Source organism: Crinia signifera, chromosome 3 (assembly GCF_055691185.1).
Source record: "Crinia signifera chromosome 3, ASM5569118v1, whole genome shotgun sequence".
Lineage (NCBI taxonomy): Eukaryota > Metazoa > Chordata > Amphibia > Anura > Myobatrachidae > Crinia > Crinia signifera.
In genome coordinates this window covers 56,563,900-56,578,060 of record NC_139219.1, presented here as the reverse complement: position 1 = coordinate 56,578,060, position 14,161 = coordinate 56,563,900, and the positions used below count along the sequence as shown (strand labels likewise).

Below are 14,161 nucleotides of genomic sequence, written 5' to 3'. Positions count from 1 at the left end.
AGAGAGTGATTGTGCAATTCCGAGTGAATCAGAATAATCCCCTCAGACACAGACGCGATGGACAAGCCGATAATAATGGCCATCATTATGCTAAGAACCTCAGAAATGCAATACTGCAATGATATTAATAGGTTTAGCATTTATATTTAGTGTGCACCTGCAATCTCCTCCTCCTGCTTGCTGCACCACAAGTCTCAGCAGGTAGCACTTCACATGTCCAGGGTGTTCCAGGGTGTGCAGTTTATGGTCCCTCCCCCGAGGTATCACTACTGATTACACAGTATCCTAGGACACAGTATTGGATCATGTACGCAGGGCCGTTGCAAGGCACCGGAGCGCCCCAGGCGAGTCGGGGTGGGGGCGCCCCGGTGCCGGGGGGGGGGGGCATTTTGTGCCGCCCGGTTACCTGTCCTGCGGCGCTGTGTATTTAAATCTGGCGGCGGAGGCAGCAGGAGTCCCTGCAGTCCATTAGAAATAACCAGCGCTATCCGCCGGGCTATGCGGAAGCGCTTCTAGTGTGAAAACACTGGCAGCACGCTGATTGGCTGAGATCAGCGTGCGCCGTGCTGCCAGAGTTTTCACACTAGAAGCGCTTCCGCATAGCCCGGCAGATAGCGCTCGTGATTTCTAATGGACTGCAGGGACCCCCGCTGCCTCCGCCGCCAGATTTAAATACACAGCGCCGTAGGACAGGTAACCGGGCGGCACAAAATGCCGCCCTCCAGTGGCCGGCACCCTAAGCAAATGCCTAGATTTGCCTAGTGGTGGCGCCGGCCCTGCATGTACGACACCATCAGCCGGTCCAGTCCCTATTGCCGTGGGCAAGAGCGGCAGGCGGGACAGTGCACCACCTATGCTGTAGGGCATACATACGGGACCTTATTCAGGTCCGTTCGCAAAAGCTATTTGTTCGCACGTGGTCCGATGTTGTGTTACTGCGCCCACTGCAAATAGTTGGATCGCTGGGTGCACGCATCCAGGACAGCGGGCGAGGGGCGTGGATCAGCCTCATTAGCATATGTGAATGCTCAGCGTTTCATAGGTGTTCCCATGGGAATGGTGGGCGTTCTCATGCTAATGAGGCCGTGACATTGGCGCCATGGGTTGGACATCCGGTGATATGTCAGCTGCCCGCCCACTTCCTTCTGAACGTGCACACAAATGTAAGGGTGCCTCAGAGCACCCTTACATATACGTGCACGTTCCGCATCATTCGATGGCCGCCGACCATCGAATGATGTGGGTGTTCCCCTGCAGGCTGCGAATGGATGTTTATGTAATACAGAACGCACCTCGCAAATGGTGGGCCGGCGTACTACCATTCTCAAGGCGGGGTTAGGTTGACTCCCAAGGATGCATCTAAGCGAATCAACCAGAATAATCCCCATGGAGTGATCCGGGATCCATTTTTAAGCATTTCACTGCTTGATACATCAACACCGTTATCAATGTAAAGTAAATAATGAAAAGTACTTGTATTTCCAACAATAATTCAGTGTTTACATCTATAATATAACTATGTGACTTCCCTTTGGACTTCGGAGACTGTACTATTACTTTTCTGTATTGTTATATTCATATAACAATATCTACAATTACATTTTAGTTCCTAAGAACATGCCATAACTCAGTTTCATGTCGTACCCTGGTACTTCAGGTCATTGTATTCTCCTCTCTCCTTTTCTACAACCCTCATTTATTTTTGTTACGTTTCTATTTGTTTAAAAATCCATTTAAGCGTATGTTTGTCGACCGCGAAAAGGTCGACCACTTTTGGTCGACAGTGAAAACATCGACACGGGAGAAATGCCAACCTGCGGTAGGTTTGACATTGACAAAACGTCGACACAAGCAAAATGTCAACCTGGGTCTGTCACGGCATTTCTGGTGTCTGTGTTGACCGTGTCGACTGGTCCCCCGATTAGTGTACCGTCGCAACGTTCTAAGTGGTTACCGACGTGGATCGTACAGCTGCTGCGGAACTTCTTGTGAAACCAGATATGTCATCCTCAGTTTCGCTACCTTGAACAAATAAAAAACCCAGAAAGAGGTTCTGCAGGAGCTGGGACTATGTACTTACACATCATCAGTGATATATTTCTAGCTGCAAAATACATTTCAGAGCTCCTGGTTAGTTTGTATAAGGGCTAGCAGCATTTACTAACTCTGTCAATCAAAATTCTATGACTGTGAAGCTGCTGACGACCTCCAGGTGAGCTGTGCAGCCGGAGGAAGCTGCTGGCTGGTAGATGTGCTGGGGAGCTGCATCCCCCTGTGGCGAGTATAAGGAAGATTGTTTGTAAATGATCCCTGGCTGAGCTGGAGCACACTCCACAGGGGGGGAGAGGGGGGAGAGTGGGGGTGGGAGGGTAGTGTAATGACAGGGGGAGGGGTAACACACACACCAACAACAACCACTATAAAGCACATCTGACACGCTGGGCGCCTTGCATGCACACACGGATTGCAGTGCAGCAGCAGCCCAGGAGTAGTGAGCGCAGAAGTAGTGTGTACAGGGCTGCAGAGCCGGCAGAGGAGGCAGCATTGCAATAACTACAGCGGAAAAGTCAACATGTTGCAGACTTCTCGGAGCCCCACGGTGGGGAATGGAGACAGAACACTCTCTGGTGCTCCTAACAGCTGCTGAAGGATCTGGGGAACCCGGAGGAAGAGAGGACTAATGAGAGATACCCCTGATTCCTGTCCCTGGAGCAGTAGCCCCCTCTATATACCATTGCCATAGACCCACCTGTACACGCACGGTGCATGGTGCCCCCGTCCCGGGATCCTGCGCCCACTTTGCGCCCACTGCCTGGATCTGGCGCACGGGCGCTTTGCGCACCTACTACCTGTGCGCGCAATTACGCATCAGCAGCCCATGTTACCGCTGGATCTCCGCCGGCTGAAGGAAGTCCTGCCCGCTGCTAAGCTGCCTCCACCCCCGGCCTGGGGAGACCCTCAGCCGAGCCGCCCCCTCCCCTGTAGCTTTCCCTGGGGCTTTTGTTCCTCCCTTGTCCCGCAGTGGCTCCGAAGTGCTGCGGTGGTGGTGGCGGTGGCTCCTCCGCCCAGCCGGGACCCCTGGATCCGGAGAGCGGGACTGCAGCAGCAGCTGGCCCCAGCGAGCGGGCACTGAAGGCTGGACGCATCAAGAGGATGGTGCGGCTGGCAGCGGAGCTACTCCTACTGCTGGGACTCCTGCTGCTCACACTGCACATCACCGTGTTGAGGGGCAGCCCTGCCAGCCCTGCCAATGCCAGCCAGCATCAGGTGAGGGGTGCTCATAGGCTTACCTGTAGGGGGAATATCATTACAGTATGTGGGCAGAGATCTATCTATCTTTATTTTCTGTAATTTTAATTTTGGGATTTTTGCAGTGACTTGTAGTACAACACCAAAATGTGCAAGGGTGTAACATTTTCCCAGGTATATCCTTTACCTGGATCTGGATTATTAGGTTGTCAGTAATGCATTTATTATTTTTTTGCTGTCTGTGTCAACACCTGTTGACATGGACCAACCCTCACATGCTGCCCCACTGCGCTGGTGCTTCGCTCGGCACACTTTACCATTCCCAAATGTAGTTCACATGGATACTAAATTATACACATTTTATCGGAATGAAAAACTCATGCATCGACTTTGTATGTGTTGACCTATTGATTGTGTCGACCTTCTCAGTGTCTATGTAGTCGGTACCACCTTCACCTATAAATACTTGATTTTCGTGGAATTTGGCTTTGCATACCTGAATGGCTGGGAGAAATGATGTGTTGTAGTTTACCATCCCCTGCAGAGTTGCTGGCTCCTTGAGCCTCCCCTAAGATTGGTAGCAGAGTCCCTATTTGTTTAACGGAGACTTGGCAGAAGTTTAGAAGGAAAGCCAGCGGCTGTCACGTCAGAAACTGCTGCCATATGCGTCCTGCTTTCCTTTATGGTGGAGCAAAATGATGAGATGGGAAAGTCTTCTCAACAGAGGCAGATTAGGGAGAGGATTTATGCCCTGCAAAATCCACCATGGACATCAAAGCCAGGTGTGTATTATAGGAACACTCTTCTGGTGGGTTCTGCTGACAGCGGTTCTAAAAGAATTTTGAAGTGGAAAAACTAGAGCACTTCTCAATGTAGTTTTTAAATTGCATCAAAAACAGACTGATCAGTACAAAATCTCAGCACAAGTCTTTAATATGGTGCAGACACAAGTGCTGCCAATCTGTCTGGCTGAGCCACAGTTTAGAGGGCACTTACCTGTGTTGTATATTTGTTATAGCTCATAACCTATTTAAAATGCCTGGTGATGTGTTATTAGCGATAGGTGCGTCTTTCTTTCATCGTAATTTAAATTCAAACCAATGTCTGGTCCTTTTTAAAGGTTATTCATCACTGAAGTGCATTGAGTTGCCAATCCCCGATGTGACCAGTATAAGTGCCCCCTAGTTGCACAAATGTGATGTCAAAAAGACAGCACGGACAGGGTAATGGTTAGCGTTACTGCCTCACAGCACTGAGGTCATGGGTTTCATTCCCACCATGGCCCTAACTGAGCAGAGTGTGTATATTCTCCCCGTGCTTGCGTGGGTTTCCTCTGGGTACTCCAGTTCCTTCCCACAAGCCACCCTCCCCCCAAAAAAACATATACTGGTAGGTTAACTGGCTCCCAACAAAATTAACCCTAGAATGAATGAATGTGTGTGTCCGTATACATGTGGTAGGGAATATAGATTGTAAGCTCCACTGGGGCAGGGACTGATGTGAATGTTCAACTATTCTCTGTAAAGCGCTGTGGAATATGTGTGTGCTATATAAATAACGGGTAAATAGACCCATGGGTCGTGTCAGGGAATAGAAAATGTCACAGGAATGTTGGTAAATATGGTGCAAAAGGAACACTGAAACAGTAGAACACTTTTTGCTCTGTAAATGTACCCCTATGTATTTTTGAGCTGCTGGAATTCCTGGTCGGCCTATTTCTATTGCTGCCTGCCCAGTCAATTATAGTCCTATCAGTTTGACGTTGTGTGAGATGACTGGGGTGATGCCCTTGTGGTATGGAGATGGGGGTGCAGTAATGATTTAAAAGAGGGGAAAAAATCTGACATATTCCAGACAGGCTGGGAATTTTAATATGCTCTGTAGGGAGATGCTCTTTAGTAGTGATTAACTTTCAGTACCGTACCAGTGCTCAATCTGTTATTCTGTTATGAAAATGGCCACATTGAAGCAATTGGAACAAGGAAGTGAAAAAAGAGGGTGCAACAGTGAGGATCAGCTGCTAGTGTATCTCAGACGTTATGTAATACACTCACTTGTGCTGTCAGGTTGGTTTTTTTGTTCAGCGTTTGTATGCTTTTCTTGGTTTGGAGTCTCCTTTAAATTTTGTTTATTTCTTTAACCATTCTGAATTTCCGTTATATTGGTGACGGTGGATTCAGAGCCAACTTAAAGCCATTCCTTGCTACTACTGTTGCCCCCCACCCCACCCTTACAAGTTTGGTATAACCCGCTGACTGCTGGGATTTTGATGGTTGTTTCTCCAGCATCGGAATCCCAATTCACAGGAGCCCAACAGGGGGCAAGCACATTGAAGCCCCTTGCAGGCTTGATGGCTCACTGCACTCACCACCTATTCTCCTCTATGGGGGGGTCTTTAACCCCTACAATGGAAATTAGGCCCTGTAAGTCGGGCTTGTAACAGTTGGGATTCCAATGTCGGTCAAACGTCTGCTGGAATCACGACTGAGTCGTCCGGCACCCCCTCTTTACTTTTGTTACTATTTGTTTCTTTCAAGTTAAGCTGACCACCCAAGTCAAAGGGTTCCCCTCTGCTCGGTGCGACACTAGAGATGTGGGGTTGTTTTTCTTTAATAGATATCGCACCTATTTTACCTCTAGCTGTACATCATATCTAGGCTGAGGCTTATCTGCACACACAAGCTTATAAAGATAAGCCACTGTTAAACATCTGGGGGAATCATCTCGCTCAAGTTGAGTTCATTGAGGTCTAGCTAAAATATGACCACACTATGCATAAAGCAGACATGATGGTCAGGTACCTTTGCTGCAACCTGGCATTTGATCTTCCTCCCATCACCGCAGGTGCTCATCTGACTGGTGTCGGGGGCGTTTTATGGTGGCAGTCATGCTGTGAATTAGCCACGTGACAGCTTCTGTCTTGTGTGCATGGTAACAGCGGGACATACAGGGGCTCCAGGACTGTTCTGCCAGGTGCTAGAAGCTGCTGCTGATGTTGTGCAGTCCACCATACCTCCTACTGTCAGTGTACTCCACCTGATGCTAACCTGCAGAATAGCAGTTACTGAGGCTGGGTGAGAAGTGTGCATGAGAAGTGTGCATATCAGACCCCTGCCACCCCCCACATTCTACTACCCAGGTTATATTTACCCCCTGACCATTCCATTCCCAACTTATCTACATTTCCACTACACCTGGAATGAAAGACTAAATCGATCTATCCCGTCCCTGTATACATGTCCTTATTCACCCGTATATTGTCTATGGCACATTACCTACTTCAGTCCTCAAGGCACACGAACAGTCCAGGTTAGTGCTTGAGAACAGATGGTGAAACCTAAAATAACTACTGATTAAATCACCTGTACTCAAGGCTGTTAATTGCTACATCCTGGACTGTTAAGCTGGATACACACTGGGCGATTTTTGAGCTGAAAGCCGCCCAGTGCGTATGGCTGGGTGCTGCGCGTTCCCCTATCATCGCCATGAAAGCCGCTCATCTGCTGGTATTACCCCCCCCCCCTCTGACCGCGTCGGTCAGGGGGAAAGCCACCCCCGTGTGTATCCACGGAGCGGCTTTCCCCCCAGCGATGACAGCGTTCATCGCTGGGCATAATCGCCCAGTGTGTATGGACCTTTAGCAATCGGTCAGCCATATTGTCTTCATCGTTCAATGTCTATGCTCAATATGAGCACTCCATCGGCTGCATGCAATGTTATCGGGCGTGATGGGCTACACCCCAAACCTAGCGATATTGCTAGCTATTTGGTGCCTATCGTGTATGGAAAATGATTTGTCAGGCCAATGTGATGTCACCTTCATACCTTTACCTAGAACAGCGCGGCATAAGGATGTTCTAGTGTGCACAGAAGCAACAATATATGTCAAGCAACCAAACCATGTTCTATATCCTTTGGTCATTAGCAAAATTACGTGTGTGTGTGTGCGTGTGCGCGCTCAGTTTGTGTTTGGTCTTGTGGGAAATATTAAGTCAGAACCTGAATATAAAGTCCTCGGTGACCCATCCGTTTTACTTCTTTTAACTACTAGAAATGTCTCATTGGAAATACTATTTTTGTGTAAACATTTCTTTTATCTTTCATACTATTGCGCAGCTTGGTAAGTGTGAATATTAGGATTGTCTGTCTGTTAATGACTCCCTGTAACATACAATATAAGGCGCTTTCATGTCAATCTGCTGCAAAAGCCCGTGACATTCCTGAATCCCTTGCCTGTTAGCAGGCTCCTTTTTAGGACCAAATGGTTTAGATTATCCTCCTCAATGTAACAGGATTTGAAAGCTCCAATATTGTAATTCTATCTCCTGACGTGCTTTCAAGTAAATTATTTTTGTTGAAGCAGCTGTATTTCTGAATTGAAATATCTAGAACAAATATTAACGCGATCATATTCAAGTAATTAATATATACTAAAGTGATGTGTAACATCTGCAAGGCGGAAATCCTGTATCTGCAGTACTTTATAGTCTGCTTCAATAATACTTTGGAATTAAAGGGCAATTTCAGAATTTTAATCTACCAATATAAGCAATTTTCTGCGATGGAAAGATGCAGCAGTGTGTGTGTGTGTGTGTGTGTGTGTGTGTGTGTGTGTGTGTGTTCATTCCAGGATGTGGAAGTTGCAGTGTTGGCGTTCTGCTCTATTGCTGTGGATAGTGTAGTGTGCCTGTGTGGCATAAGGGAGGGGTGGTTGGGTCTCATTTAGGGCCTTATTCTAGTTCACTCTTTCTTAGATGGACAAAACCATGTGCACTGCAGGGGGGCAGATGTAAAATGTGCAGAGAGAATTAGATTTGGGTGAGTTATTTTGGTTTCTGTGCAGGGTAAATAATGACTGCTTTATTTTTACACTGCAATATAGATCTCACTTTGAAGTAAAACCCCACCCAAATCTAATTCTCTTTGCACAAGTTACATCTGCCCCACCTGCAGTGCACATGGTTTTGTCCATCTAAGAAGGATTTTGTCAGAGTGAACTAGAATAAGGCCCTTAATCCTACTTAATTTTATGGATGTTACAATCTTTTGTGGCTGTAATCTGTTCTAGGTGCGATCTGTAGGAATCTGGTCAAATTGGACCTTAACAGATGTTATGGGTGAAATTTTAATAGGATGAGAGATTTGGGAAGAAATCTCCATTATTTTTTTAAAGCGGCAATCATTTACACGGCAAAATAAAACTGGTTTTGCAGTGTAAAGGATTTCCGCTTTAAAAAAAAAAATGGACATTTCTTACCAAATCTCTCACTTTCTGAATGTCACATCCTATTACATTTCACCCTATTTCTCTGACCTAACAATTGTTTAGTGTGTACGCAGCAGGACCCAACAGTCGGTCCAGGACTTGTAGGCTCATCTATCGTCGGTTATTCTCTGTGATTTGAGATCAAAGATGAAATGCAGTTGGTATGGACCTTGGCCTAATTTCAGTTGGGAGCCACTTCGTACATTTTAGTGGGTATTTGAGGGCCGCACACAGTTCTTGCATATACAATACTATCCGTGGAGGAGGGTTTTTCGGCTGGTAGATAAGGGTGATAGTGCGATTGTGCAGAACTCTACTATCAGTGACAAGTGACAGATCCTGGGTGCGTCGGCCGACTTTAGTGATGGTTTGCAGAGGAAGCTGAGCTATTTCTATCGGATGAATATTTTGCACCCAGCATGAGGCTGGCGTAAGGCCCAATACCAATGATAGTTGTGGATGTAACCCAAACGGTGGGCAAGGCTTCCATGTGATGCTTAGTATGCACAGGTGGTTTCTCCTATCACCATAATGTACTAAGGGGACAGATGCAGCAGGACACAAGTGCGGCCGACTGCTTTATATTTATACACTGGTGTCTTCCTGCTATAGCTCAGTGCACGTTGGAACTGGTTAGTGTGCAGCCAGGACACAGGACAATACAGCTGCAATTAGTCTATTCGGACTACTTGCAGGTGATTAATACTGGAATATACCGAGTCAACTGCAGTGAGAACTGAGTAAGTTCCAGGTCTAACCCAGCTTGGAACCGTGGGTTAGATGTATGAAGCATTGATAAGGGAGGAGAAGTTATAAAGTGCCTGGTACTTTATCACCGGCCAATCAGTTAGTGCATATGCGATAATTATGAATGCGATAGGGGCGGAGCTGGGGTGCGAATGTTAGAACATCCCCCCCCCCCCTTGGTGTTAGGCATACCTCTCAACATTTCAAAATTGCCCAACGGGACCCCTGTGCAGTATTGGAAAGTGGGTTTTTCCTTCCACAAAGGGGCATGGCTTCACATCGGTGCTGATCTCGTGAGACCACGCTTCATTTTTGGCAGAGCAGCACCGATCGGAGGGATTCCCAAACCCCCCCCCCCCCCCATATCGCAGGACACTGCCAGTTTCAGGTGGGATGCTGGACAGTCCCAAATAAACAAAAATTGGGACAGTTGTTGAGCTATGGTGTTAGTAGCGGCAAAAGCGGCTTTATTTTCGCTGCTTAAAAATAAAAAAAAACTGCACCTCTTGGTTTGCAGCATAGGCCTCAAGTCGAATCCAATTTACCTGAACTTCCCTGGCAGCTCCTCAGGAGTCTTTTCATCTAATTTGGGGGCAGGTTCAAGGGAAACCGAATGCGATATATTGCAGCTTCTAAAAAGCAGCTGCGATGTGCACTGATGGCTGCAATCTGGTTTATCTTGTGTGCAGCCGGTTTGGTCTCTGGATGTGATGTGCATGGGAACTCGCATCGGATGTCAAATGTGATTTGGCCACTTTTTCTCATTATTTCTCAGCCCAATCCGTCAGAATCGGGTGAAATCAAATCGCATAAGGGTATGGCCAGCTTAAGACCTTATGTGAGGAGCTGTTGCTGATTGGGATTGCATAATATTCGGGACAAGTGTCCTGATCATGTGGCGTGAAACTGGGACTGTCCAAGGGCTCTCCATTAACGCAGTGGTCTTAATACTACTCAATGAGAATACAACATCCCTTGCTTTTGAACTGTATTGAGCATTATTTAAGACCAGACAGTCTGGGAACATAAATTACATTCCTTGAGAGATTTTGCCAGTAGCTTAAACTTGACTTTGCTTCTGATAAATTAGAAAGGAAGAGACACACAGCTGGAGAAGTGATAAAGAAATAAAGGCACTTCTAAAAAGAAAACCACTGACCATCTCGGAACAAAATCCTTCTGTTGAAAAGATCATTGATTTTCCCCTGACAATTTAAGTGAACATCTGTGCAGTATTGAAGCGGATTTCTTCTGAGGCAGCATGGGCCGTGGTGTGTGATATTTGAGATCACAATGCAGATCCTTCTTTCGGCACCCAATAATGAATCTAGCAGGTCTGTTAATATTTCGTTATGTCTTGCCATTTCGTTTCATCACTATATTTTACAGGCATGTACCAGGAATGATCGCAATGTGTCATCTCGGTTGAATTACATTTTATTAAAAACAAAAAATTGCGAACCACCTTAGTCAACAGCTATTCTTATTACAGAGATAAAGCGCTTGCAGGTCTTTACAAGTACCTTGGCCACTTAATGGACTGTAACCATCCGGTATGAAGATCCGGGTTGACATGTTGGTCTGTGAAAGTGGTCCCCTCAATATAAGTCCCCCGAGTGATTTCTAATGGTATAGGTCATGGTGATCAAGGCAAGAGTAATCCATTCATGAAGTGGCGGGTGGCTTTGGGCGGGTGTGTGTATGTGTGTGTGATCCACCTATCAAGATTTTTTTCTATTAACCTGCGAAGGTTCTCTTTTGTATGGAGCTTACAAAGAAACATTGGGTGAAATGTAATAGGATGAGAGATTCAGAAAATGAGAGATTTGATCAGAAACCTTCAGTTTTTTTAAAGCGGCAATCATTTACACTGCAAAACTAGTTTGATTTTGCAGTGTAAATGATTGCCGCTTTAAAAAAACCTGAAGGTTTCTTACCAAATCTCTCATTTTCTGAATCTCTCATCCTATTAAATTTCACCCATAGACTTTGCTGGCAGATAAGAACAGTTTGGCCCTACATATTCTCTCTGTGTATGATGTGAGGCAGTAGTGCTAGGAGTGCACATACGGGATTGAGTCGCACGGCACTTTGTACTATATGGTCTTGCCTGCAGCCTATTTTTCTATTTGATTTTGATGACCCGCTTCAGGATCGAATGCATTCAATTTCTGTTCGATCTCGCTTACATAAATAAAATCAAATAGACAAATAGTCTATCTAACAGTGTGACCACTCTAGAACTGCCAAGCCAACTGTATTCAAAAGCTCAGGTGACTCCTAATTCTACTGTACGATTTATTTACATGTGTACACTAGTTTGTGCCTTTACCATCTGACACAGCAACTGAATTGTGCCAAAGACATCTGATATGCTAAAAAATGTAAACTGTTGAACAAAATGTCTTTACGCTACAAATATATATGGAGTGAAGGAAAGTGTATTTTCTACTAAGGATTCTAGTAGCTTTTTTTTTGGACTAGTGTAATATGGTGAAGTGTTAGTAATGGTTCTCCTCAACGGTGACACCATAAGCTTGGGGGGGGGGGGGGATTATTGCACCATAAACGGAGATTGCTGTTGCTAGGTGACGTTCTCTTCACCTTAATGAACATTTACAGGTCATGGATTCCTATAAACTCTTGTTTGATCGTCTAGTAGATTACAAACTAGCAACTAATAGGATAGCACGCACCTGATGGGTCCTCTTGTAAATGCCACCTGTTCCTTTACTGAGAAAAAAAAGAGACCATCTGGCTACTGATGGAGCCTAAAAATGAGGCCTCGGTCTTTGATGACTTTTTTTATGGTAAAATTCTAAACCCCTAACGTTTGGTAAGCAGGCAAAATATAATGAACAGATGATTCCAAACTGTAGTGTTGTATTCTAAATTAATAATTAGTTCTGCAGGGGACAAGTTAGTACTTCATTAAGAATAATGCTAAATCCATCTGCAGTAGATTATATCTAAGGAACGAGTTAAAGGATTCCTCTGCACATCTGGCTGGTCTGACAAATTCTAAATCCTTTCGCAATTTGATGCAATCAAATCAATGAAAAGATTGTAATCTCTCTCTATTCCAAGTGGAATTATCAGCCCAGTAAATGCTGCTCCTTTCAGTGAGATGCAGGTGTGTACAGTCTGTGCTTGACATCTGGAAATAAACCTATGCTGTAGGGTAGGGTGTCTCTTATTTAAGGTACATTTTTAAATTTGAAGGTACGACGTGAGACACCTTCTGGGAAGTTCGCAGTGCTGCGTGTGGTTTTAAGCTGCCTGCCAGTTGCCATGCCCCCCTCGCTCGCCAAATTCGCCTGCACGGCTACAAATGGATGTTTTTTGCATATAAATCCATTTGCAGCCTTGTGGGCGGGGACCACATCATTCGATGGTCACTGACCATCGAATGATGTGGAACAAGCACGCAAAAATAAGACCCTCTCGGGTGTCCTAGCTTTGTGTGCACCCTGTGAGAGGACAAGTTCAAGTGTAAAAAATTCATCTTACTTCATCATTGGGGGGTGTGTGTGTGTGTGTGTGTGTAATATACATATAGAATACACACACAATGTCCAGTGATAAAGGCATATGTTGCTCAGAGGCCCACCTTTTGCAACAAAAAGAAAGTGCACTCACTTAAAGTGTTTTGCAGCAATTTGAAGAAAAATCACCTAAACCGTAAAACTTTGTGCCGCTTCGGGCATGTGTTAGAGCTGTCCGATTGACTTCATATTTTGCATTGGCTCTCAGAATAGCAAAAAGAAAACAAATAGAGCATGTCCCCTGTGTGCCGTGGCACCATGAGGTGCCTCGGAACACCTGCAGGGGTGCCCTGGATTGGTGGTCCAGGATCAATTCATAATTATTATGGTCAATGTAATACTCCAAAACCAGTGCTCGTGGTTCCAATCATAAAATATATGGACAAACAGAAGCAAATTCTGTCACTCGCCACACAGCTGACCCTAAGGATGACATATAAACACAATTTACTTAATTTTAATATATTTTTCTAAATTACTCCTTAACCATAACATTTTTTGGGCCTAGGGTTGCCCCAACAAAATTTCTGATACTATAGGGAGTCGTGATTCAAAAAAGTTTGGGAACCACTGGTTTAGATCAAACTTGCCAGAGTTTTAGGTCCTGATCTCCAACATTCTTGTATCTATTGCTGCTTGGCTTCCCAGTGTTTGATCCAATTATCTCTCACCATCCTGCTGGTTTGCTACCTTGCCTCTGTCACCAGGGTTGTATCTCGTGGCTATTTCTGTCAGTTCTTGTAGACTTCTGCTCTGTCTTATCCATTGCATTTCTTGGCTTGTCTGACTACGATGTTCTACTACCAGTTTAGCTCACTAGGAGTCTGGACAATGGATAACAACCTGGCTGCATGTAGGGCTCAACAAGTCCAAATCTCTATGCAGGGCTCCCTGCCGCTGTACCAGCTAGAGCCATTTATAAATTGAGAGTACAGAATCTAGCATATCCATGACATTGATTAGGACTGGGGTAGCCAACCCTGGTCCTCGAGAGCTACCAACAGTACATGTTTTGCAGGTCTCCTCACAGAATTACAAGTGAGCTAATTAGCTCCATCTGTGTATCTTTTAAAATGTGTCAGTGATTGAGTGCAGCTGTGCAGCAGCTAGGTTGTCTGGAAAATGGGACCTGTTGGTAGCTCTCGAGGGCTAGGGTTGGCTACCACTGGATTAGGCATTTCATGTGTCATATACACAAATTATTCATCCCAACAGAATGTAAGTAGATGTTGAATAAATGGATAGTGAATGAAATGGCTACTCCTATTTCACTGTCCATTGGGTTTGGCCTTGAATGGTCAGTAGATCAAAGTATTTCATCCTAAATTGTTTTGGCTTCAAAAAAAAAAATCGT

The 14,161-nt window shown here is 45.4% G+C and overlaps 1 protein-coding gene across 1 annotated transcript in view; it reads left to right on the top strand.

The window, feature by feature from the left end:
* The first annotated feature begins 2,421 nt into the window (after positions 1-2,421).
* The window catches only part of ISM1 (isthmin 1), a 47,013-nt gene continuing 35,273 nt past the window's right edge, over positions 2,422-14,161 (top strand). The window contains exon 1 of the mRNA XM_083175835.1: positions 2,422-3,267. Coding sequence (XP_083031961.1) covers positions 3,154-3,267 — 114 coding nt within the window. The 5' untranslated portion in view covers positions 2,422-3,153. The remainder of the gene's footprint in view (positions 3,268-14,161) is intronic.